At 45.6% G+C, this 27,411-nt stretch overlaps 1 protein-coding gene across 12 annotated transcripts in view; it reads right to left on the bottom strand.

Annotated features, from left to right (window-relative positions):
- Nucleotides 1-27,411, bottom strand: part of AMBRA1 (autophagy and beclin 1 regulator 1) — a 174,596-nt gene that overhangs the window by 23,932 nt on the left and 123,253 nt on the right. For all 12 annotated transcript variants that reach the window (XM_075545788.1, XM_075545787.1, XM_075545790.1 and 9 more), the window contains 2 exons: nucleotides 12,502-12,612; nucleotides 64-252 (listed from right to left, as the gene is read on the bottom strand). In XM_075545788.1, the coding sequence (XP_075401903.1) occupies nucleotides 64-252; nucleotides 12,502-12,612 (300 nt within the window). The remainder of the gene's footprint in view (nucleotides 1-63; nucleotides 253-12,501; nucleotides 12,613-27,411) is intronic.

Genomic DNA, 27,411 nt, shown 5'->3' with positions numbered 1-27,411 from the left:
TGAGTCATGCCTGGCCTCGCAGTGCCTGTGGCATGGCACTAGGTTGGGGTTCCAGTCCCTTACCAAATCGCTTGGTGTAGAGCATTTCGCCCAGGTTGTGGGGAGCCAGGGAGTATACTGCCAGGATGCCTTCGTCAGGGAAGCCCCTCTGGCTGCTCGGGATGAACGCTGCCAGCAGCTGGCCGTCGGCGGAAATGTCGCAGCTGGCGTCATTGTAGATCTTGCAGTTCTGCACCAGCACGTTCACGGAGGCTGCGCGGGACAAAGAAAGAAAAGGACACAAAAAGTCTGCAGTTGACAGTATGAAAACTTCTGGGGTCCCCCTAAGGGACTAAGCCTCTCCCCCAAGGGGACACTAAAGGCTGCCTTGTCAGTCACACTAGAATATCATGGAGCAAAACACGCTGAGGAGGAAAAAATATGTCTCTCTACCACTTCAATGGGGACAGTCAACTGAACCACAAGGGCCCGCTGAGTCTTAGGATCACACTCTGATTAAACCAGGAGAAAATTCTTAAAAATTGTTCCTTGACTGTCACTCAACAACTGCTACTGCCCCAAAGATGGACACCCAGATGAGGGAACGGCAAGCCCACCGACTGGAAGAGAAAGGCGATACAGGTAGAGCCGCCTCGATGCAGGCAGCCTCCTCCACACCTGCCACGTGACCTTGCAGAGGAAGTCACTTCAAAAATGTGTGTTCTGGTTTCACGTCATTGGAACAATTCCTTGTGACCTCTGACCCCTACTCCGCAGAGAGTCAAGGGCCAGCCCTGGCTGGGTGGCTGGGGATTCCACATTTCCCAGGATGCTCCACGTGCTGTTGCTGGCAGCTCCAATCTGCCCTCTGCAGTTCCTGGGGCTCAAGCTCGGGGGCAGGCAGGCAGGCAGTACTGGCTGGGCCTGCGTTTCTATCTGATGTCCTCTCTGAGGCCCATCATCCAGGTCCCTGCCAGGAGGATGTGGTTTACTCTGAACTATGAGCCGGGACCAGGAGTGCCCACATCACGGGCAGGCACAAGAGAGCACGACACACTCACAAGGACTGAGCATGCAGCTTCATGTGCACATGCACAGAGATGGTTTACTCTTTCTCCGCTCACTGCAGGAGAAGACTTAGGTTGATACTGCCGGGATTACGATGGGTAAGAAGAATTTCTCTTTAAAGCCAAGCTCAACTGCCTCCCAAGAGATCTAGCCCAGTAAGCCAAAAGACAGGACTCAGAAGGTCAAGGGTAAGCATTCCCAAGCAATGACCCAAGAAAACAAAACCAAGGATCGTTTTTGGGGGAGGCTTCCTTTGTTGGGGAGTCGGAGTGCTGATCAAACTTGATGCGCACTTACCCATGTTGCTAATGAAGCTCTAAGATAACAGAGTAGATCCAAAAAACCATCAGTACACACTGACGAGGCGGTTGTGCCAACTCTGGAGGGCTGACACCTACAGTACCATTACGCATAAACCCAAGGAGGGACCACAAGGATGGCTCTGTTTGCTAACTAACAAACTAATGACATCCAAATACTCACTGCTATCACCATTAGGCCTGTGTACTGCTCAACTTCCAAGCCGCCATCTGCTCTAGCTGGTATGAATGAGAGCTGGGACCGGCTGGTCCTTCCTCGGGTCCTGAGGCCTTTGCCAAAAAAACCCACCCAAACCCCCAAATGCCATCATGTCTTCCTCTTCCTCTGGACTGACAACTCCAGTGGGGCTACGAAACCCAAGGGACTGGGTATGTGGACCAGCTTCAAGAGTTCCGCCCTTCAGAGCTGGCACTGTCCCTCAGAGCGCTACAAAGAAACTGAAGGCCTCCCCCCAACTATCATGATTCCAATTCTACCTTAAGGACCTGGTTAGACCAGAGGATGCACGGCGGTGCAGCTGGGATCTGGAAACACAGGGAATCTAGGACAGATGAACCCCTTAGGACCGGCGGTGAGAGTGGCAATACCAGGAGAGAAGTGGGGGTAGAAAGGGGTAACCAATCTCGGGGATCTACATATGGCCTCCTCTGGGGGATGGGCAGCAGGATAGTGGGTGAAGCGAGACGCCGGGTAGTGTAAGATAAAATAATAATATATAAATTATTAAGGGTTCATGAGGGAGGGGGCAACGGGGAGGGGGGGGGGAGAAAACGAGCTGATTCCAGGAACCCAAGCGGAAGGCGAATTTTGAGAATGATGAGGGCAATGAATGTATAAGTGTGCTTTACACAATTGATGTATGTGTGGATTGTGATAAGAGTTGTATGAGCCCAATAAAATGATTAAAAAAAAAAGAAAGAAACTGAGGACCAAAGGAAGAGGAGAGAGTAAAGGAAGCAGGGACATTAGGCAGGACAAGACAGCAGGGCTGGAAGGAGATGGGACTCCGCAGACTGTAAGGCAGCTTTGCTCAGTTGCCATTTTCTCTCTCTGTAATGTTTCAACCATGAATGCTGGGTATAAAGATCTAGCTCGTGGGTGTTAGCATGTCTACAACGACCCTCAAAACTCACCACCAAGAGAGCCTTCCACTGCTCACTGCCACGCTCATTTCTGAGGAGGAAGAGGAGGGAGATGATGGGAGAATAAGGTTTTTCTTCTTCTGGATAGTTTGGCACATTGAGGAAAGGCTGATGTGCAGCAGCCCCAGCAGGGCAGAGAAGAACTGCCCCACAGAGGGTCTACCTTGAAGCAGATTCTCCTTAACCTCCCGAGGAGCACCTGGCGGGATCAAACTACCACTGTACTACCAGGCCTCTGAGTGTGGCTCTACACCCCTAAAGACACTGGGGATAGGCAACAAACATTTTGCCTGCCTGTAACCCAAGCCTCTGTGTTTGTGCTTATATTACAAGATTCCATGTCAGTGACCAGCTCCTCAAGTTTTGTCCCCCACACCTCCATCCCAATTTCCCAGTACTCCAGTTCCGTTTCAGAACTGTTGCAGCTACTGATCTCAGGCCTCACTTCTGCCCTAATGAAGGGGTCGGTCATGAACGAATAGCGTGAGCTGGTAGCTGTGTTCCAGGGAGCTCTGGACAGCATGCTAATAATTTCATTGTCATTTCCAAGTTCCACTGAACAGTATCCATCTGCTGCTTGTTGTCTCTGAACTTCCTGTGGAACAGAATGCACTACACTGGGGAGTGGGCATTCACTGTTGGAATTCATGTGTGGCTTCCTCTCAACCGGCTGACATCTTGAGGAGTTGGTGGCTTCAGGGAGCTTGTTTGTGACTTGTTTTCTCACTCCTTTTGGATGCAGCAGTAATGTAAGCCGAGAAAAACATTAAATGAGATTAGACCCTATGGCCCTTCAAGTCCAATCAGAGATCTCATTCTATATGCTCCGGGGTTCCCTCACTGCCGCGTGGCTCAAACTGCATCAGAGTCACCTGGACAGTTCAGTAAAGCACAGTGGCCGGGCCAAAGAGTCTAGGCTTGGATCACGTTCCCAGATGCTACGGGGCCTTACCCAATGCCTCATTACCAAAGGGGTCTCCATTCTTGAGCTGGGGTTCCAGCAACCTTCCTCTCACTCAAAGTCCAAGCACATATGGGAAAGGAAGAAGGAACAGTTAGTTGGGATGGGATGAAAATGAAAGCTATCAAAGACAGGCATTTTGAATCCACACTGCTTTCGAGCTTCAAGGGGTAGCCAGCTCTAAGGGGGGGGGGGGGGGAGGAGAAGATGCAGGAGACAGCAGGAAGCCATGTTCCAGACTCTGCAATGTAATCTCCTCCTAATTATAAATAATTTCCAAGTGCAAATGCCCTCGCAGGGAAGGGGAGGGGCTAGAAATACTGATGCCTGGAGAAACAGATGGCTCTGCCTTCCTATCAGCTCCATAAATTATAAACAAACACCTTGTGCAAAGATCAATGGCAGCCTGTCGCTGGCTGGCCAGCAGAGGCCCGGGGAGCGATTAGCAGTGGCAGTGCTTCTGCAAATGCATTAGATACAGACCTGGAACACCCAAAGGGTGCAAATCAGCAGGGACATGTCCTCTCCACCAGCTCTGAGCCCCTCAGACTTCAGACCAGGACCTCTTGTACAGACTCGCCAGATGACACTAGGGGCAACCCCACCCCCACTCCCCCTTACTGGGTGTCTAAGGCCTTTTCTGCAGGTCCACTGCTGGCCACTCACTCTTTGATGAGTCTGTGCTTCAAAACCACAGAGAATCGAATCTGATGAGCTACTTTTTCATGAAGAGAGTTTCTAACTAAACTATGCACGAGGCCTTATTCACGTTCTTGTAAACTCTTGGCAAACAGTAATTGAATTCATTAATCCTGTGTTCAAAGTGAGAGAAGAAACAGGGGGCAAGAGTCCTCAGCCTAACTCCAGAAAGGGGCCAAGTGCAATTCGGATGAAGCCAAATGAACAGCAGCAGAGCAGGGATGGCAAGACCCATGAGAAACACTCAGGACCCGAAGTGAGGTGTCCACGTGCCGGCTGCAGGGAAGTCAGAGGTGACGTACGCACCCAAACCCTGCATCACAACAGGCTCCACCTCACTTTGCTAACCACTCAGCCGAACTCTCTGCCCCATAATCGATGCAGACTCACAGTGACCCTGTAGGACAGGGTAGAACTGTCCCCTCTGAGTTTCCAAGACTATAACTGTTTACTAGAGTAGAAAGCACCGTCTTTTCTCCCAAACAGCGGCTGGTGGCTTCGAACTGCTGACCTTAGGGTAAGCAACCCAATGTGAAACCACAACACAACCAGGGAGCCTCTTAAAAATGGTGATGTGAAAAACCTTAAGCAGATGCTATTCAAACAGATTTGGGTGCATAGCTCATCAAGTGCTGTCAGGAACCTCGAGTAAAAGGGCCCTAAGCTTCTAGCACAGCGGTTCTCAACCTTCCTAGTGCTGCGACCCTTTCATACAGTTCCTCATGCTATGGTGACCCCCCAACCATAAAATTATTTTCATTGCTACTTCATCACTGTCATTTTGCTACTGTTATGAATCAGGCAGCCCCTATGAACAGGTCATTTGACATGCCCCAAGGGGTCATGACCCACAGGTTGAGAACCATTGTTCTAGGATAAAGACCTAATGACATCAAAGGAACGCTATAGTCAAGGTCGAAGCTGAAGAAAGCCTTTGAAGCCAATGCCTGTGTCATGGGTGGTTTTTCTATCCCAGAAAATAATCTCCAGCCAGGCAGGGGACATGTTTAAGAGGGCTGCGAACACACCACAGAGAAGGCAGCAGCAGTAGCTCCCTCAAGTATTGCCCTCCTCCAGAGCGGGGAAATAGGGATAAGCAGTCCACATTTGTACAAGTCCAAAATACAAGGAGGTTTCAAAAGGTGTGTGGAAACTTTCCATTCTCTTTTCCACGATCTTTTTGAACGCGCATGCATTGTACAAACAGAGGAAGATCTGTTCCTGTGTCTTAAGAACGTGTAAGTTATACTGGAGCAGGTGCATACAGTCCTTACTTAGCCTAATGTAATGGACAGGAGGAACCTAGCTGTTGCAACAATTAAAGAGCTTGATGACCACCCAGAGGCCCAGCTGCACTCTGGGAGGAAGAGAGGACATCAATCCCAAGCCCCAGGGTCCCGAGACAGACAGACAGGGTTTCTGAGGCTGCCAATCTTTTCAGAAACAGATTGTCCCATCTTTCTCCAGAGGAGGGCTGGTGGGTTTGAACTGCTGACCTGTGGTCATCAGGGCTCACTGCAGTGTTTCAAAGGGAGGGCATATTAACAGCATGAAAGGGCAAGGAGGCGTTGTCTGAGAAGCCACAGGCGCACAAGTTTGGAACCCAGGAACTATCTGTATCTCAGGGTACTGGAAATGTGAGCGGTGACTTGAAAATTGTGACTAGGTTTTCGAAAACCCATGATGCAATCTCCAGGAAACACCAATGACAAAAGCACTCACTGATCATTCAGTATAGCAAGTGCCAAGTACTGTTCACAGTGCTCACATGAGCACATTCAGTCTTCCTAACAGTTCTGTGACATTAGAGAGGTTTGGGAAGATGCTAAAAATGTTATATTAGCCTTGACTTCAAAAGACTTCAAAATCTTTCTCTATGACACAAAAAGATCCCTTTGTAAAAGCGTGTGTGAAGGCGACATCCCAATGGGCGCAGAGACAAATGTACCACTGAGAGAACTGGTCTGCAGCCATCCGCTGGCCACAAAGGCCTGTCTCTAACACACTCTGCTGGGGAAACTTTTGTCAGTATGAACTGAGGAACGTCGCCCCCCACCCCCAGTGGCCATACTTTTTGACTCACCCATACATTCCTTTAATGGTCAATTCTCTTAATTTTGCTTGCTAATAAATTTTTATTGATTTTCATCAGTGAGATTGATCTGTACTCTTTTTTAAATAGAATCTCAGTGTTTGGCTATCAATGTTATTTATACTCAGGTTCATAATTTCAAACTTTGCAGCAGTAAGTAGTAATTGGTCCTATTCTTTAAAGGTCTGGACCTAATGCCTCCTTTTTCCTTTGGTAGTCATATTTGGTATTAGTCTTATAATGCTTAAACACATAATCTCTTGAGCTTCACTGTCCAGGTTCAAATTCCAGCTTGGCCACCTTCTAGCAGCGTGATGCTGGTTATTTAATCAGGTGAGGAGAAGGCCAGGAGAGCTGCACTGAAGACTTGTGGTCCACCACGACAGTGTACCTGCTCGCTCTGTCTGCGAAGGCAGCAAGGGTTGTTCTACGAGAATCTCTTTGGGAAGCCTGACACCCACCCACCCTAGAGCTCTGGATCTTGACCCTTCTGTCTTCTTTGGGTTCCCCCAAACTCAGACGACTGACATGAAATGCAGTGTCAGTCCCTGGAGGGGGCAGAGCTGCCACTGTGATGTGGCGGGGCGCAAAGAACAGTGTGCTTTAGGGTAGCATTAGCAAGATGGACGCACCATTTCAGAAGGGCACAGACCGAGATGGAAGGCGTGGCAAGAGACAAGAGGGTCACAGCTGAATATTTTTGCTTCTTAAAGTTCCTGGGATTCTGCAGCAACAGTTTTCGACTTAGCCTGGTATAGCATGACCAGATGGGGTTTTAAAAATATCAAAATACTCTTTTTTAAAAATCTACCAGATTTGCTAGTATCCCCAAATTTGATAATACTTATAAAGAAATGTAAGACTGAGTTCAATATTATAAAACCTATTAACATAACTCCTATTATTAAATCTGAGAGGAAAAAACATGATCATCTTCATAGATGTGGAAAAGAGTCCACTAAATTCAGTATCTGTTCTTGATAACAGCTCTCAATAAACAAGATATCTCCTTAAAATGATAACCTAGTTCGCGCTCAACCCAAAAGCCTGCAATATTGCTTAATGGAAAAACTCTGAATGTTTTCCTGCTAAAGTTAGAAGAACATGAAAATTCCCACTAAAAGCATACTGCTTAACACTGTTCTGATGCTACCAGTCTAAGTCAGACAAGAGAAAGAAATCACAGGTGTAAAAATTGGGATGCATAAGGGAAAATTATCACTATTTCCATATGATGACTTAAAGAAGTTTGTGAGACTGAAATAAATATTAACCACAATTAGTAAACAAATTCAACACCAGAAAATTAAGAAATGTGTACAACAGGACACAAATGAAACCAGGAAAAAGAATATCATGCCATGTGTGTACAGAAAATGTAAATATAGAGTCTCCTTGGTTTATCCATTTAATGTGATTGAAGTAGATATACTAATGGGATTTTTTTTCCAGGAATGGGAATTAGAAAGATTTTAAAGTTCATATAAAAAAGCAAGTATGCAAGAACTGGAAAGAAAACCTGGATTACCAAAAATAACAGGAGGGCAGGAGGTTCTACCCAGAAGACTGAAACACAAATGAAAAGCACTGAGGACTACCGCATCATCACACTGCCAGATTACTGCAGCAAAACAGTCCAGGAATGTATCTGAATGTTGTATCTAAAGGCAGACCTGTCCTGTGTCTTCATGCAGAGCAGTCTTCTCTTGCAGACAGCCGCCAGTAGGTTGGAATTCTGACTTTCAGCTCACTAGCTGAATGCTTAAGCACTGGACCACATGGCTCCATATAGCTTGATCTACTGGCCCCAGTGGTTCTAATTCACCCAGAGGCACCCTGGAAGTCAGTCTCGATGACTTGCTTCCAAAAGATGGAAATCCTGGCACACAAACCCTAAGGCGTAGTATGACTTTATACCCTTGGGGTTCCCCTGAGCCTGACTCTATTATCAACAGTATTTAAATGGACACAGAAAATTAATAATACAGTGACAGCAACACCACATATCAATAGGAAACAAATACATTATCTTCTGCAAATAAGTTTGGACAAATGAGCAGCCGTATGGGGGAAGGTGCTCTGTTTGCAAATGGGGTTACTTTGCCTAGCGCATCACAGATTTAAATGTAAAAAAATCAAACATACTAACTGTACTAAAAGATCTTCCTAACCATTGGGCCTCCATTCAAGTACTCCCTCAATACAAGAACACTTTGTTCTATTAAACTGGCATTCCGTGATGCTCACCTTCTTGACACAACCCCTGAAGACAAAGCAGGTGCATAAGTAAATGTGGTGAAGAAAGCTGATGGTGTCCGGCTAGGGGTCTTAAAGGCTTGAAGGTAAAGGTGCGGCCATCTAGCTGAGAAGCAACAAAGCCCACATGGAAGAAGCATACTAGCCTGTGTGATCACGAGGTGTTGATGGGATCAGGTAATAGGCATCAAAGAACAAAAAAATCTTATCATTGTGAATAAGGGGGAGTGCCGAGTAGGGACCCAAGACCCATCTGTAGGCAACTGGACAGCCCCTTACAGAAGGGTCACTGGGAGGAGATGAGCCAGTGTAACAGCGAAGTGTAGCAAAGATGATACATATAATTTTCCTCTAGTTCTTAAATGCTACCCCTCATTCACGCCCACTATCATGATCCCCATTCTACCTTAACAAATCCGGCTAGACCAGAGCATGTACACTGGTGAAAATAGATACTGGAAACACAGGACAGATGAACCCTTCAGGACCAGTAGTGAGAGTGGAGGGAAGGTGGGGTAGAAAGGGGGAACCAATTACAAGGATCTACATATAACCCCTCCCAGGGGGACGGACAACAGGAAAGTGGGTGAAGGGAGACATCAGACAGTATAAGACATGACAAAATAATTATAAATTATCGAGGGTTCATGAGGGAAGGGTTAGGAAGGGAGTGGGGGAAATGAGGAGCTGATACCAAGGGCTCAAGTAGAAAGCAAATGCTTTGAGAATGATGAGGGCAACACATGTACAAATGTGCTTGACACAATGGATGGATGGATGGATTGTGATAAAAGTTGTATGAGCCCCCAATAAAATGATTTTTTTAAAAAGATCCTCCTAACAATGACACAAAACCCAGAGACCATAAAAGGAAAGATGGATAATTTTAACAACTTGCTAAAACTGTGATAAAAATAACCTTTACCAAAGTCAAATATCAAACAAGAATCTCTTATTAGAAGTTAGTTGTCTTGATTGATGAAGTGCTTCGTCTGATCTGACTGGAAGACCAGTAAAATAAAACAGAAAAACAGGAACAGTGCAAGGAGAGGTCAGGAGGATGCGACACCAATCAATGGCTCTGAATTCTAGGAAAAGGTGGGCGAGCTCATTGGGGCTGTCAGAAATGCAAGCTTTAAAATACTGTAGCATGATTCTCTTTAGCCTCTCAGATATCCCCACATTTGATAACACATTCTATCAGCAAGGGCTAGGGAAACTGCTTTCAGAAATCACAGGTAGGAGGGAAACTGGCACAACCCCCTCAGAGAGCAATTGGGGTATCCATCAGAGTCATGGTGAGCACACGCTCTTCATTCTCCCTGCAGGGCATTTCCAGGAACGTACCCGCTTAGCTGTATTTGCACATGTGGAAATTCACTGGTTGTGGCCCAGTTTGCACAGCCAAAGACTGAACCCCTTTAAGAAGTGTTCAATCCAGAAAGACTGGCAAAAAAACGGACAGTGCTGCCCCCAATGAAATGATTTTTAAAAATCTGTAAGAGCCCCAATAAAAGGATTTAAACAGACAAGACAGACTGACAGTGCATTCACACCAAGTGGCCACACTAGGAAGTTATACAAAGGGATGAGTAAGCGCTTTCATGATTAATGATACATTTAATAAATCACTGATAATTCTAACCTAAATTAAAAGATGAAGAAAGCAAAGTATAGGAGAGTGTGGTAATGCAGAAAAGAGAAATGTGTGTCTGCTGGTAAGCATCTGCCACACTGTTGACCGCACAGCGTGAAGGGGAGTTTGGGTTCTGGGGAGAGCAGCAGGTGGCTGGGGTCCTACTGGAAGACTTCTCATTGTGTATGCTTTCTTTCTTTTAAATTCTTTCCTCTTGGAAACCTTTCAAACTATAACTGTATCACCTATTTCAAATTACAAGAAAAGCCCGAGACAAAATGAAGAAACAACAGTAACTAAATAAAAGCTGGCACGACAGGGCTGGTCCAGAGAGCCTGAGGTAGTAGAAAAGAGGTGGATTCCAGTAAGAGAAGAGGTCCACGGCAAAGATCCCCAGCAGAGCCGAAGACCAGGTTATTGGACATGTGGCTGCTGAGCACTTAAAAAGAGACGGGGGTAACTTCAATGAGGCTTTTCTAAGAATGGGGTATGAAGATTAAGGATTTCCAGATTGCATACAGGGAAATATCAGCCAGAAAATACCTTGATTTCTTTAAGGCATCTGACAAGCTCCAACTGGCAAAGAAGAAAAAGGTGAGCTTTGGACACGAGTCACCAAAGCCCAGGAGGTTAGTCGACGGCCACCATCATCGCCGAGGAGCACACAGTACCCTACCACTGCGCTTGGTGCAACGGCCTGACTGATTCACCAAAAGGAAGACAGAGAACGCGCACTAATCGAGTTATCACTTGATGGAAGACTCAGAGAGACGGACTAAATCCAAGTTCCAAGCGATGCTGAGAGGCAGAACCGGGCACTACAGACACCACCCAGATAACATGGAAGAGAAACAAACACCAAGCTGCTCTGGTGTTTACAGAGAGAAGCTCAGTAAGCAGTTACAGAATGGTGGCGGCTCGCCCTTGAGGAGCTGTGGCTGGGTGCACACACAGCAGTGACATCAGAAAAATGCAGAAACCTTAGGCTGCACTACAACTGCCCAAAGCAACAGGGTCCTGTGCATTACACAGCTCGATCCGGAGCCTGCTATTCTGTTTGAGGGTACCGATATCGAAAGGGAAAACGAACAGAATTGACAAGGATATGGAACCAAATCAGAAGACATCTAATAAGTTTGGCCTGCCAAGAAAGACTTAACAGTTGATCTTCAATAAGTGAAGATATGTATATATGGAAGACTGTTGCTTGGAAACGGAGCCCTGGGGGGGAGGGAGGCGAGGAGGGAGGGGAAAAATGAGGAGCTGATACCAAGGGCTCAAGTAGAAAGCAAATGTTTTGAGAATGATGATGGCAACAAATGTACAAATGTGCGTGACACAATGGATGGATGGACGGATGGTGTTAAGAGTTGTACAAGCCCCCAATAAAACGATTAAAAAAAACACGAAACAAAAATCGGAGCCCTGGTGGTGCTGTGGGATAAGCACTGCCTTGCTAACCATAAGGTCAGTGGATCAAACCCACCAGCTGCTCCTGAGGAGAAAGATGAGGCTGTCTGCTCCTGTAATGATTTACAGCTCTTGTAAACCTTATATAGGGTTGTTATGCATTGGAATTGACTGGATGGCAAAGGTTTGGGGCTTAGGTCACTTGGAAGAGGAACCACTAGATTTGTTTATGGTGCTTCCGAGGTGGACTTGGACCAATGAGAGGAAGAGACCAGGGTAACAGTGGCATGGTTTAAGGAAGGACATTTTAACAGGATTCAGTGGTGACGGGTTAGCCATCTGGACAGAAGATGTGGACAGTCTCAGTCATAGTCAAGCAGAGGCTGCACTGCCACATCTTAAGGATGTATGAGAGAAGGGCCTTGACTAGGACGGGGAGTGGAATGTCTAAAATGTGCTTCCAAATGAACAGCTGGGGCATGGGCTTGCGTAGTTCCCTAGAAGCAAGGAAATTGGACTGCTAGACATGTTTGTAAATCCCATATCAATCATGCCATTCGCTCTGTTCCATTCAGATCCGAATTAATAAATGACTTTAACATCACCTTAATCTTTCTTCAGGGGGCACCAGGGCTGGCTCTCCGCCCCTACACTCCCTTTTCTTTTGTGCTCTCTCAGATCCACCCAAGCTTACAGACTTAGGCCTGACAACAACGCGTCTGCAACACCTTCGAGCAGAAAGGACACGTTCAGCTTGGTGTTCACTTCAGTACCCAACACCTGCTCGCTGCTCAGGGTGGGTGCTTGATGTGTGCTGAACGGACAGTCAGGGAGGAGAACACAGTAGACATGGCACAAGAAAACTGGAAAAACCCAGGGTCACGTGAGTTCCTGAGGTCCCGACTTGCCCTTCTGTTCTCAAAGTCCTGGAGCTTACCATTACTGATTTCCGGGAGGTCAAACTTGGTGAAGTCCCACCACTGAAGCCGGTAGGTCGTATTGGCAATGTTACTGGCCACGGCAGACTGCCCATCGCCAATCACAGCACCTGGTGTTGTGTGGGGAGACAAAGGGAGCATATTACATTATTTATTGACATGTTTCCATTGCACAACAGACCACAATACTGTGGTGAGGAAGAGAGTTGGGAGAGGAAGGGCTGGGATGAAGGAAGCTGACGAGTCCCATCTGTCAAATTCTTGTCTCCAAGAAAAACCAGGTATGTTTCCCACAAAGAACAATACTGCATGGGAAAGAAAATCCAGCGCCCTCCCCTAGCCCCCTGCCATAATTACACCACAGTTCTTTAGTGCCCACAGCGTGGCAGGCAGGGTACAGACACTGGCCGGGAGGTTCACAGTCTGGGAGACAGGTGAGTTATGGTTAAAATGTGAAGCACGAGAAGAGAAGGGAGGTGAAAGCAGGGGCCTGGTTCTCACTGCAGTGGGGGTGCTCTTAGGGAGGTGCCCCCCCACCTTTTGTACATCACTTTCTTCCTGGTCAAACAGTGCAAATGGAGGCTCCCTCCCTCCAGGGAAGAGGCTGCCGCATCAAGCTGATTGGACAGAGAGGCGGGAAAGAACAAACAAGGGAATGTTTGCCGACTGCTTCTGAGTCCTTAGCATTGGAACACGGCAGTCTAGCTTTGCAGCCTAAGAATATTTTTATTAAAGCAATACTTTATAATCCCCCCTCACCCCCAGGAGGAGGTCCTTGAATTGAGATTCACTTGTAATATTCCCACAGTTTAGCTTTCTGAGATATATACTTCTTCATGACATTTTATTCCTTGGTAACCAATTAAATAAAAAATGGATTTTTTAAAAAAACCACACAGGGTGACACTTTAATTTGCAGTTGTATTTCATTTACATGAACATGTCGTTTCCTCCTCCTCCTCCTCCTTCCGAGGAGCATTTCATAGACAACCACCCTTCTGATCAGACATAGCCAAACCCTCTTGGGAGAATGTGTGCTAGACAACCTACATGGTGTTCCCTGTGGCAAACCAACTCCTACTTTGAGGTACTGAGCCTGTTAAAGCTTACTAGCCTTGGAACAACGGACAATTTTATACCTAGATGCTTCTGAATCCCCTCGTCTTCCTCCTCTGCTCATCACACTGCAAAATTGTCTTGCTACCAGTATAAAATTATATATGTATTTAAACTGCTCTTCAAGAGCCAGTGCTTCCCTTTCTTTCCGCAGTCAAGAGACTGTTGAGGGATAACCTGCCCTCACACCAAGCCATGAACTCAGAGGAAAGTGCTTTCCTTCCCTCCGCCCTCAAGCTGCAGACCACCACGCATCAGAAGACCCTTTTCCTGACGGCGCTCTGGTCCGTGTCAAGCTGGCAGGGGTATAAAGGATGGCTCATTTCTAAGATGATGATACTAGCATGCTACATGCCAACGCAGTGCACGGGGAGCAAAATGTTTGTGCAAAACATTGTTCCTCTCCAAAAGGCCACAGAATACAAAAGGAGCTAGATAGAGTATGTGAGGGGGCTTCAAAATCGTACAGAGCAAGTTAACAAAGAGCGCATGGATTTTTTTCCATGACCTCTTTTGAAGCTTGCTGACACTAAAATTTCACGAGAGGAGAAAAAGCAGGTTGGGGGTGGGGCATCTGAAGAGACTCCTTAGGAAGGGTAATAGTGAAATTAAAGTTGAGAAACATACTTGAGATAAATCAACCTCTCTCTAAACAACGACGTCTAAAATTCTGCAATCTAAAACAAAACCCCAAGTAGCCATGCCACCCCCACCCCGAAGGCTTGAGAAGGAGGTGGCACTGGGGGGTCATCAATGAGTCTACTGACCTCAAACCCTTCAGAGGCTCCTGGGGCCCATCGCTGAGATGAGGTCAACACATACCCTGGACTTAACCTTCGCAGAAAACTCACCTACATTGATTACAGCTGGTTTCAGGTTTACCATTTGACAGGAGAGAATTACTCTGCTTCATTCTGACTGGGGCTCAACTCCACTGCATTTCTGCATCAGTCCTCAGCCTCCTTGCTATGTACGCACTAATCTCTCTCAAGTGACTTTGTTCCTCTTCATTTCCTCCCCACCTTTTAACAGGAAAGCGGATAATCCAAAACAGGAAGCTGACTTTCTCAGGAACCGACGAACAAAATGCTAGGAACCGGGAGAGGGAAAGGAAGAAACCAGCCCCCATTCTGGAAGCTTAAAATCTGGGGCAGGGGACAGGAAGTACAAGGAGAAAACAGTGGTGGGGTACTAGCAGGAGCCTGAAGAGTGCTGTGAGTCTACAACAGGGAGACACGGGTACGGGGGGCACGGGCCCAGCCCCAGCAGCAGCAGCATCCCGTGCAGTCCCTGCCCTGAGAAGCATCTCTGGAGAGCAGCTGTGCATGCAAATGAGAACGCATGGGCACGCTGTGGGGAACAGGCTGGGGAGGTGCTCGCTGACAAGGGGTGCCAGGGAGCTGAAGGAGGAACAGAGCCTGGCACCAGGGAGTCAATTTTCAGTGCCATGTACACAGATTAGGGAGCGAAAGATGCCAGCCACAAAGTAGAGTGTTGTCGCCGGGCTCTCTGCTGGCAGAGCTACAGGCCAACTGAGCCCGTCTCTTGGAGACATCAGGGAGAAAAAGTATTACCCATGAAAACAGCGTGATCACTTGGTAGGCCTCACGCCACTCAACTGAAGGTGTAAGAAAGTGCCAGAGCGACTTAATGGACCGAGCATTTACATAGGCAGCACTTAGCCTCTGAAAACAAAGCCAAGAGGATCACTGAGGGATTGCTCCCGCGGAATACAAGAATGGACTGCTCAGGCTCCACACTGCGCCACTGTGGGCCAGAGAACACCTCGTCTTAGAAGGGTCTTCCTTGTGTGTGGTAGGCGATTTAGTTTCTACCTACTGGATGCCAGCAGCACCCCCTTATCTGGCTGTAAAAGTTCAGGGTCTCTATATACCAACTATTTGAGGGATGGGGGAGGGGAGGGGAGGTGGATGTGGGGATAGCCCTGGGATGATAAACTGCCAAGATCAATAAATGTAGGTGACATTTAACCCTTAGAGGGCCCACACTGGAATGCTGGCTGCTGACAGCAACCCAACTGTTAGGGATACTGCTTATGAAAAAGAACCAATCAGAGACACGACACTATTCAATCTTCCTTCCAGTTTTCCACTTCTCCCATGGACTGGAGTCTTGTCTGAGCTGGGAAACCCTTGGGAAACCCGTATCTTAAAGCTGCTGCTGTCCAGACATGGTTTCTGAGAAGACAGTCTCCAGAGGCAGGTGCACTTCATTTCCCACTGCCTGACAACACCTACTGGGTAACGTTGGGCAAATGACTTAACCTATAAGAACTTTAGTTTCTTTATCTGTTAACAAAAGAATGGGTGTGTGTGTTAATAATAGTACCTACAACTTAGATCTGGTTGTTGGGAGAACTTACTGAAGCAATGACGATAAAGTAATGGCAAACACTGTCTAATAAATGACCACATTACTTTAATCACCAACTTTAATCTCTGCGTGCAGTTCCTCTGAACATATAGGGTTGTCATTGAGGGCTCACAAAGGGAGGCCCTACTGTAAGTGTCTGGTACAGATAACAAGCCAGAGCCAAGAGAGAAACAACCAAAAGCAAACCCACCCCACTGAATCGACTGTGACTCACAGTGACCTTGTAGAACCGAGCGGAACGGTCCCAATGATTTTACAAGTCTGTAATCTTTATGAAAACAAACTGCCACATCCTTCTCCCACAAAGCAGAGGGTAGGCTTGAACTGCTGACCTTTTGGTAGCTGAGGTCTTTAAACACTGTGCAGCCAGGGCAGGTAGGTTACTGCCTAAGCCCTAGATTCACTGGGAACGTTCCCTTTTACTCCAGTTCTCTCTGGAGGCAACAGAACTAACAGCTGTCCTGAACAACAGCCAGTTCACTGTCTATCATACAACCTAGAGGTTTGTGAACTCTTTTTCCCCCTCAGAGCCTCAGAGTAAAAAAAGGATTGTTCTGATGAAAGACAAAACCGGGGGAAATGAAGCTTAAATCTAGTGATTCTGGCCAACTCTCAGGAAACAAAATCAAGCTACTAAGACTCATTCTCCAATTCAGATCGTGGCCCTGAAGCCTCCAGGATGTGCCCAGGAATACAATGCCAGGAGTCATGGCTATCTCCCGGTAGGTGGGCTCGACCAGGCAGATAGCTTGCACGCCCCTCTTGGACTCTCTCAGACTCCTCCTCTCTTCTGTTGCTTGGAGAGAAGTAGGAACAATTTTCTAAAACAGCTTCTTAGCCTGTCTCCAAGTTCTGTGCAAGGAGCAAGGAAATGAAGAGTATGATTCAACAGTTCAGCCAAAGTACTGAACAATGGGAATCATTAGTAAATCTATCAAAAAAGCTAATTCGAGGAAGGTGAAAGAGGGCAGGATGCAAAGAAGGAAAGGACAAAAGTACATTCCAGGCCTACAAAAGCTGTTTGAGGCTGCCTTGTTCAGCCCTGCCACCTTTGCTGGGAAGGTGGAGTAAACATGGGGCTGGGGGAGCACACATTCAGCTTGCTAACTAGTCAGCAGAGTGGAGTCTAAAGTACCAGGGCAGGTGCAACCGAACAACTGATCCATGCTTTCCAGTTCTTCTTACAGAGCCAGGCCCAAAGACCACATGCTGTGCGAGTCCACTTGTGTGCAATGTCCAGAATCGGCGCAGACAGAACACATCAGTAGGGAGGAGAGGGACGGGGGCAGTGACGATGACTAGGTGTGGGGTTTTTGAAGAGGCGATACAAATGTTCTTAAGTGTAGAGATAATGGTGATGGCTGCACCGTGCCACAAACACACGGAAACCATTTCACTGAGCACTCCTAAATGGTGAACTTACGTGGCACGTAAATTATTTCAAGAAGGCTATTATTAAAAAGCACCACCAACACCACAGTAGAGTCAATATAAATGTCAGTCTGTCTTTGAAGTTAAGCATGGTAAGCCCACCATTGGCATCCGTTTGTCTCTCTTTAATGACGTTGTGTACTGGTGGGCATCTTTTACTTATTATCTCATTGTCCTCCCTGTGGTATGCTCTACTACCTACTCAAGTCCTCTGTACGTTTTTATGCTTGGTTATTTTAAATTTTCCCTTATGGATCGCCTGAGCACTTTGCAAATTTATACATTGGCTTCTGTCCACAAGAAAAATTCCTCTTAGAGCAAACAACAACTCACCATTATCTGAACATGGAGACCTAGCCTTCCTCCCCAAATACACCACCAACGGCAGCCTCGGAAACACACTTACTTTTCTTCCAGAAAGCTTCTTTCAGATGTAGTCTCTAGATCTGCCCAAAGAAGAGGGCTTAACTCAGCACTTAGTCACCTTATCATCACTTCAACAACCCAATGTAAGACCATCGTCAATTATTCTATAGTCTGGGGCCCTGGACGACAAATATTGAAAGTACCATGGACTACCCAAAGAACAACACACCTGTCTCTGAAGAAGTACATCCTTAGAAGCACGGATGGCGAGACTTTGTCTCACTAGCCTTGGACGTGCTCGGTACAGTGAAGCACGGCCCTTGATGAGAGGCACCGACCCATTTCAAGTTCACTCATGGTTTTGACAGAGGAAAATGGTCAAATATACATTGGTTTATTTAAAATAATGCCTTTATTAAAATAGAATTAAGTTCACCAATTTAAAATACATGATACAATGGGTTTTAGATGGCTATATTTGTGCAACCATGGCTAGAATGCTTTATAACCACCAGCATCACCATCTAATTTCTAAATATTTTCATCCACTTTCAAAACATTCACTACCGATTAGCAGTCACTATAGCCTAGGGACTCCCACGTCTACTTTCTGTCTCTACAGATTGGCCTTTCCAGGGCACTGGATTGTAATTGGAAACACAGCCAATGTGGCCTTTTGTGTCTGGTTTCTTTCAGTTAGCATAATGCTTTCAGGGTTCACCTACATTGTAGGAAGCCTCTGAACCCCACTCCTTTTTGTGGCTGAATAATATTCTATTGTACGCTTATAATAGAACCAAGGGTTTGTGTAAATATAAGCTATCTAGTTTTAGAGAAAATAGATTGTATAGAAACCTGGTGATCAAACAGGAAGAAAAAAGAAAGGGTCTCAGGACCACTTTCTAAGTACGTCACCTATAGCTGAAATGGAGGCTTCCCTTTATCTTAGGCTAAAATCAAAACCCAAAGGAGTATCAGGGACATCACTGTTGGTAATGTCAGGCAGGGAAACCGGCACTATGTGGGTGTCATTCTGTTACACTGGTGTAGGAAACCTTCTGAGTGAGGTGTTGGGTCTACCAGAATTAGGGTGTTCAATAACGGTTCTGCCAGTCATTAAACTGATGCAACAATCATTATACGAGGGAATGACAAAGTTTGTGGAGAGTGGAAGTCAAAGAGCAATATCTTTCTATGTCGTCTGAACCCCCCCGGCACATTGGAAATACACTTAATGTTCATGGTTATTGTTTAGGGGCCGTCCAGTTGCTCTGACGGAATGAGACACTGCCCAGTCCCGTGCATCCTCACAGTCGTTGACGTGTGTGAGCTCATCCTTGCAGTCACTGGGTCGGTGCCTCTCATCAAGGGCCGTGCTTCACTGTACTGAGCACGTCCAAGGCTAGTGAGACAAAGTCTCGCCATCCGTGCTTCTAAGGATGTACTTCTTCAGAGACAGGTGTGTTGTTCTTTGGATAGTCCATGGTACTTTCAATATTTGTCGTCAACCCCGGAGTTCAAATCATTACTCAATGTCCAACTTGCACATGCATATGAAAATACCATGCCAGGGTTCAAGGTACCTTAGTACTTTAAAGGAACATCCTTGCTTTTCAACACTTTAAAGAAGTCTTGAGTAGCAGATTTACCCAGATTTATGTTCACAACAAGAATTAGGTCCTTAAATCAAAATACGGGTAATCCCCGAGTTAAAAACATCTAATTTATGTATAACCCAGAGTTATGAACCAACCCCCACACAGCCTGCTGTTAGGTACCATCAAGTTGATTCTGACGCATAGTGACCCTCACAAATGTACTGTTGGAGCCACGGAGTCAACTCATCATGCCAAGGGTCTCTCTCTGTTGCTGCTCTTCTACTTTACCAAGCATGATGTCTCTTTCCAGGGACTGGTCTCCCTTGAGAACTTGTCCAAAGTACGTGAGATGAAGTCTCACTGTGCTTGTCTCTAAGGAGCATTCTGGCTGAACTTCTTCCAAGACAGATCTGTACTTCTCAGACGTATTAAAAGCTCACGGTACATACGATGGTTTGTAATAACAAATGAGCACTATTTTATGAAATACTTTAATACATTACAACGACTCCTCACTAAGGGACATGGTTAGGTTGGGTTTTTTTTTTGCTTTTGGCTAATATTTTAATAGTTTTATTAGGGGCGTTTACAACTTATCACAACCCATACATACATCAGTTGTGTAAAGCACATTTGTACATTCATTGCCCTCATCATTCTCAAAACATTTGCTCCCTACTTAAGCTCCTGGCATCAGGTCCTCATTTTTCCCCTCCCTCATGAACCCTTGATAATTTATAAATTATTATTTTGTCATACTTGCCCTCTCAGACATCTGCCTTCACCCACTTTTCTGTTGTTCATCCCCCAGGAAGGAGGTTATAGACAGATCTTTGTAATCGGTTCCCCCTTTCCAACTCACCGTCCCTCCACCCTCCCAGTATCGCCACTCATACCACTGGTCCTGAAGGGATCATCTGCCTTGGATTCCCGGTGTTTCCAGTTCCTATCTGTACCAGTGTACATCCTCTGGTCTAGCCAGACTTGCAAGGGAGAATTCAGATGATAGTGGGGGGTGGTATAGCATTTAGGAACTAGAGGAAAGTTGTATTTTTCATCGTTGCTACATCACACCCTGACTGGCTCGTCTCCTGCCTGAGACCCTTCTGTGAGGGGATATCCAGTGGCCTACAGATGGGCTTTGGGTCTCCACTCTACACTCCTCCCTCATTCACTATGGTAAGATTTTTGTTCTGATGATGCCTGATACCGGATTCCTTCAACCCCTCATGATCGCACAGGCTGGTGTGCTTTTTCCATGTGGGCTTTGTTGCTTCTGAGCTAGATGGCCGCTTGTTTACCTTCAAGTCCTTAAGACCCCAGACACTATATCTTTTGATAGCCAGGCACCATCAGTTTTCTTTACCACATCATGGTTAGCTTTTAATGACCTAATCATTATATGAAATTCCGCGTCAGGTCGAAATGGAGGGTGACCACATCAGATCATAGGATGGAAGCTAACAACGTTGCGCACCTGCCAAACCTCCGAGAGTGTTGCCATGCCTTAACCGTCAGCCTGTAAATACTCTCACCTCATCCCTACGTATTGGTTCCTGCCAGTCAGATGTGCATTAACGGTAAAATCAGATGTGTTATCTTGGTGGTTGGCAAGGTAACTGGTGGCTCTCTGAAGTTAAGATATGAAGATGCCCCTGTGCATCACCACTGTAGACCTGCCCTTCTTCAATACATATGTCCTAATGAAGCAATTACCTATACTTACACTAATGATGTAATTGGGACAAGTAATTATGAAAGCAGAACATCCATTTTCAAAGAAATGAATATCATTACCTTTCTTCCACCCACAAACATTATTTAAGACAAAAACAAATAAGCCCACAGGAACACATGCTGTTGAATGATTATTAGGAACAGCATTCCCAAACCCACAGCATTCAGGGGGGAATTGAGGTCGGGGCACCCAAACCCCAAATACCCTCCAAACAAAACCGGAAAACCTGGCCTTCATTCTTACCAGGCAGGAGTTTCCTCTAAACCTCTACCTCTGCAGAAGACATGCAGGTGGTTAAGCGTATAAAGAATGACCCTACCTCTACTTTCACCTCCCCTACAACCTGGCATTCACCTATATTTAATCCCAGCAACCTCTGTCGCTGCCAGGACTCTGGCTTTGGCGGGTCCCTGGGTGAAGCCGGGAGGAGAGCTCCTGTCACTGGGATACAATGGAGCTGCTTAAGGGGTGCCTCAGCAGATAGGCAGAGAGAGAGAGAATATGAATGAATATATGAATGTGGGGAGGGGGGACGAGAGGAAAAAAAAAGAGAAAGAGCACGACCGCCGACTCACACACCGAACAATTCTCACCAATCACTGGTCTCCTGCTGCTTTTATTGTTTGGTGAAGCACAAGTGAGTGGAATGGGACCAAAGGGTCTTGGGCTTGTCAGCAGCGGGAGGGAAACGACCTTTATTGCTGCAAAGAGGATGCAGACTCAAAAGCTTCAACTCTGCAGCGAAGGGAAATGGAAATGTGCTGAACGTGGGTTTGACGGGCAGCTTTCCTCATCTGTCGATCACAGGGGAATAAACACTGGGAGATGGCAGGAATGAAGATAAATGCTTTCAGCAGCACCATTCCCCACCCTTCCCTCCTTCTTCCGCCCCCACTCAGCACATGACAAGAGAGTGAAGCAAAAAAATAAATCAGCTTCTTAACCAACTCCTTTGTTAAAACTTTCCTTACCGACCACCTACACATGAATTATTGCTCCACGAGCCTACATTCTCATGAGGGGCTAGCTGGGAAAGGGTGAAAAGCTACTGTCACAGTGGCACCTGTACACTGCAGCCCAGTCAGTCAAGGCCACATGCAGGAAGGCGCCCAGAGGTGTGGCGCTGAGAAGAGGGGAGGCCTACCTTCCCAAGCCTGGCCGACTGTGCAGGTCAAAGACTGGTCCCCTCAGGACGCGCCAGCAGCAGTCTAGAGGCTCCAGGGGAGGTGATGTCAGTCCCCAGAAAAGCAAAGCTCCTGGGGTGCGGTGAGTGTGGTGTGTGTGTCAAACTGAAGGCAAACCAGAAGTGGCCTACAAAACACAACACTCAGTCTGACTCCGGGAGGGAGAAGAACGTGGATGCCTTGGCGAGCTTAGGGGGTTTCCCACAACTCAATCCAGGGGGAAGGTTTCTTATTTGGGGACTTGTGACAAGGAGAGAAAGCATCCACTGGACTTCAGTCTGTCAAGGGGCTGTGTTCTTTTGAGGGCGCTCAAAAGGTAAGCAATTCTTAAGGCAGGAGACAGGAGTTCCTTATAAGAAGATGGCTAGGAATTTGGTAAACAATACATCCTGGTTCTACTAACTCGGTCCTCGAAGGCATCCAAAGCGGCATGCTGCCTTACTTGATCCACCCAGATGGTTCTCCTCTAGAGCCTTAGGGGGGGTGGGGGGGGAGAAGAGATGTCAGACCTTTGGTTTGAAATGCAGGCACCTGCTAGTGCAAAGTCAGGTGAAAAATGAAGTGGGTGAGAGTATGGTGAATGGATCTCGTTCACACCATAAATTGCTCAGCAATGAAAGCACCCAGAACCAGGCATATGTTGTGGGATCCTGGGAAAACAACTTGTCACATAAAGATAGCTAATTTGACATAGTTTCTAATTAAAATTCACTGTTCAGACATTAATACCAGTTGCAAAATGGAAACCCAATACCAAAAAGGATGCACGTTTCTCAAAGCCAGGCAACAAACCAGACAGACTTTGCTGGTCTTTCTTTAAACCAAAATTTTATCTCTCTACCTCCTGAATGTTTTCAGGGGTTTGAGAGAACCCCTGTTCATTTCATGCTAGTTATTTTCATAACAACACACCGTTTTCCTTTAGGCCCCTTGGCTCTACGTGCATACAACTTTACTGAGTAAACTTAAGTGGCTCTGGCTTTAGGCACACTCAAGCACCCATTGTCAGTTGATGCTGCATGGTTTTGCCTGTTAGAGGGTCAGCTCTTCACCATGTCAAATCTCTCCAGGCCCAGGAATGAGGAACTAGAATTTGCACACACACAAAATTTTTTAAGCTTAACTCTAACTGTAAAGCCATGTGAGCACCCATCAAGAAAAAACAGTGCTGAAATCCAGTATAGGTATAAGTAAGCCCATTGAGACAGTAACTGGATTAATGGATTCTTGGGACTGTGACAGAGAAGGCTGGAGGAAAGTGGGGGGCCACTAACAATGAGTACAAGGGAGAAAAATGGTCTAGGACAGATGGTAATGGTGATTGTCCAACTCTTTTTAATATGACTGAACTATTGAATTGTATATGTAAATCATGTCAATAAAACTATAAAAGAAAAAAATAGTGGATCGGGATAACCACACTAAGACACCATGTAACCATTAAAAAGAATACTGCAGATCTCGAAGGACTGGCACAAAACGATATCCTGTATGACATCTCTACTAAAACATAAAAGGGGGGAAATGATACCCGTACATAAATATACAAGTGCATTTGAAAAGGAACAGAAAAAAATTCAGAAGGCTACATTCCCAGCCCATAGAACTTTGCAGCGTGAATAAGGGGAATACGATTGGTGACAAACTTCTTACACTACCTAGTTTGGTTGTCTTTCTTATTTACAATGACCTTAAGAGCTTAAAAAGGAGGAATAATGAGAACAAAGTTACATTAGAATGACTTACTAAGAATTGTGTCTTTTGGTACTTAATCTCCCCTGCTTGTGACATAGACATTCATTTATTCTATGTAACTAACAAGCTGACGAACTTACTTAAAAAAAAAAAAACCTCCTTGGTTCTAGGCTAACAGTGAAGTTCAAGTCCTGCAAGGCCAGCCAGAATGGTACCCTCAAACGTCTTTCATACAGCTAACAAGTTGTCTTCAGTAGTCGATATAGCTGCTCCATGTTCATGAAAAACAAAACAAAACAAAAAAAACAGAATAATCCCACCTCTAGATAAGCACTTAGAGATAGTGCCACACATGCAGAAAGCCATGGGCTCACATTGACCCTAAAGACAGAGTAGGGCTGTCCCACAGGATTTAGAAGACTGTAAATCAGTGGTTCTCTACCTGTGGGTCGTGACCCCTTTGGTGGCTGAAGGACCCTTTTTACAGGCGTCACCAGATTCATAACAGTAGCAAAATGACAGCAATGAAGTAGCAACGAATATAATGTTATGGTTGGGGGGGGGGGGGGGTCACCACAACATGAGGGTGGCGGCATTAGGAAGGTTGAGAACCACTGCTGTAGATCTTTCTGGAAGCAGGCTACCAGATCTTTCTCCTGCTGGTGGCTCGTTGAGTTCAAAAAAAAGAGAACTTCAACTCTGAAATAATTTTAATTAAAAAGAAATAAAAGCAAATAGAATACAATGTTAATAACTATTAAATCATGTTTCCAGGAACATAAGTCATTGGAAGATACACTAAGTCCTCTGGTCACAAATGTCTGACTTATGGACAACTCATTAGTGTCGTTTTGGAGTCTGTGTACAACAGATCAAAACGCTGCCTGCTTTCTTGCCATCCTCTCAATTGTTGCTATATTTGAGCCCTTTGTTACAGCCACGGTGTCAGTCCGTCTCACTGAGAGTCTTCCTCATTTTCACTGACCTACTTTACCAAGCATATTGTCCTTCATGATGTTGTTTATTAGGCCAGTTGTGAAGCTTTTTGCTTTCTTTATGTTGAGATTTAATCCATACTGAGGGTTGCATGCAGTCCTTGAAGTTCATCGAAAAGTGCTTTAAGTCCTCTGTGCTTTTCATTAAGAAAGGTATGTCACCTGCATATTGCAGGTTGTTAATGAGTTTTCCTTCAAGCTTCATGCTGCATTCTTCTTCTGATAGCTCAACCGCTCAGTGTATAGAGGGAATAAATGTGGTGAAAGGACACAACCCCACTGCACAGTTTCCCTGGTTTTGAACCATGCAGATCCCTGGTTCTAGTTGAATGGTTGCCTCTTGGTCTATAAAGAGGTTCTGCATGAGCACAATTAAGTGTTCCAGAATCCCAATTCTTAGCAATATTATCAATTATTTGTTATGATCCAGAGTCAAATGCATTTGCATAGTCAATGAAACACAGGTAAGCATCTTTTTGGTGTTCTCTGCTTTCAGCCAAGACACAGCTAACATCAACAATGAAATATTTAGTTCCATGTCCTTTGCTGAATGCGCTGGAATTTCTGGCAGGTATACTGCTGCAACCTTTTAAAAAATATCTTCTGCAAAATTTAAATTGCATGTAGTGTAATGATATTGTTAGATAATTTCAGCTTTTGGTTGGGTCACCTTTCTTTGGAATGGGCACAAAATTCTTTTCTAGCCATTTAGCCAGGGAGTTGTCTTCCAAATTTCCTGGCACAGACAGCTGAGCACTACAGCTTCACATCTGTTTATTGAAACACCTACGTTGGCATTCTGTCAATTCCGGAGCCTTGGTCTTTTAGCTTGTGCCTTCAGTGGAGCTTGGACTTCTTCCTTCAATACGAAGGGTTCCTGATCATATTCTGTTCTGAAACGATTGAACACTGGCTAATTCTTTTTGGTACAGTGACTGCACATTCCTTCCATCCTTTTTTGATGCTTTCTGCTTTAGACAACTCACACTTGACCTTTAATTTTATGGGCATCTGCCCTCGCTTTGAAATGATTGAACCAACCTTTAGTCACAACAAACTCATCATAATGGCTTTCACTTTAGCGTCTTGTCACTGAAAGGCTTGAAACTTCCCCTGCACAACGGTAAAGCTGACGAAGAACCATATACATATGTTCTGACCTGCCCAGAGGTGTCACTTACGGGATGCATTAGGAATGAGACTATACCCCGGGGCAGTCTGAGTTGGTATGAGACCAAGTAAAAAAGAACTGTTAGCAAAAAAAAAAAAAAAAAAATCATAAAAACCTTTATTAAACAAAAATGTCAAAATGTGAAGTTTGTCTTTCTTTCTTCTTTTTTTGCTATTATTTCTTGACATAACCTCCATCTAGGTCTATGAATTTCTGAAGGCAGTGGTTCTACCTCTCCTAACTTTCCCCCAGAGAATACTGTGCACTTTGATTCACACTATCTGAAAACAGCCCTCTGGGCATCCTCAAGAGACTCAAAACGTGTTCCTTTGAAATGCTCTTTTGAGTTTGGGGATCAAAGAGAAGTCTGATGGGATAAGATCAGAGCTGTAAGGGTGGATGAGGTGAGGTTTCCCCAATAAAGTTCTCATAGGTCAGTCCTGGCTACCCTTGAAGACTAAGCAGGTGCACTGACCTAAAGAGGAAAAAATATATATATTTCTGATTGAACTATTTTCTTTTTAAAGGAAACTCAATGAGCCAGTTTGGGACAAAAAACAAGTCCAGCATGCCTCTCTTGCCTGAGGCATCTTACTTACCTGACCTCACTCCATGCAACTTCTTTTTGTTTCTGCTAATGAAGAGGGGCATGAAAGGACAGAGGTACAGAAAAAAATGAAGGAGGTACTGCCAGTCATCCAAATCACAGGTTGGACAAATGGATCAAGTGTAATGGAGAGTACTCTGAAGGTAATAAGGTTGTGTTGTGAAAAAAATTAAATACATAGCTTTTTTGGGGGGGTATTCCAGGTTTTTTGGGTACCCCTTCCTACTTTGCATTTGAAAAAGATCTCATAATTAAAGGGGGTGTGGTAGCAAACAAACAACTGGAGACCGCACAGGAAAGAAGGAGAGCCTGTACATGTTTTCCTGCCGTCTTAACTCGTACCCAACAAGGCCCAGGGGAGGTAGCAGTTGGCTAAAGCGAAATGCTTTTGGAAATGGAGTCCCACTAAATTTCAAAGGTAGGCAGATGGCCACATGTTTACGTGGACAGAAAAATGCGCCACGTCTAGATGAATCCAGTGTAGACCATGCAGAGCCCGAGCTACCCGTCTGCTGAAACCACACAGCAGGCGGCTGGCTCGGAGTGGCCTATGGTCACACAAACGTCGTTCTCCACAAACTAATGCCGTGGGCTTCCTGGGTTCAAATTGGGAC

Source organism: Tenrec ecaudatus, chromosome 4 (genome assembly GCF_050624435.1).
Source record: "Tenrec ecaudatus isolate mTenEca1 chromosome 4, mTenEca1.hap1, whole genome shotgun sequence".
Classification (NCBI taxonomy): Eukaryota; Metazoa; Chordata; class Mammalia; order Afrosoricida; family Tenrecidae; genus Tenrec; species Tenrec ecaudatus.
The sequence above is the reverse complement of the archived record's forward strand: the minus strand, read 5'-3'. Positions and strand labels throughout refer to the sequence as shown.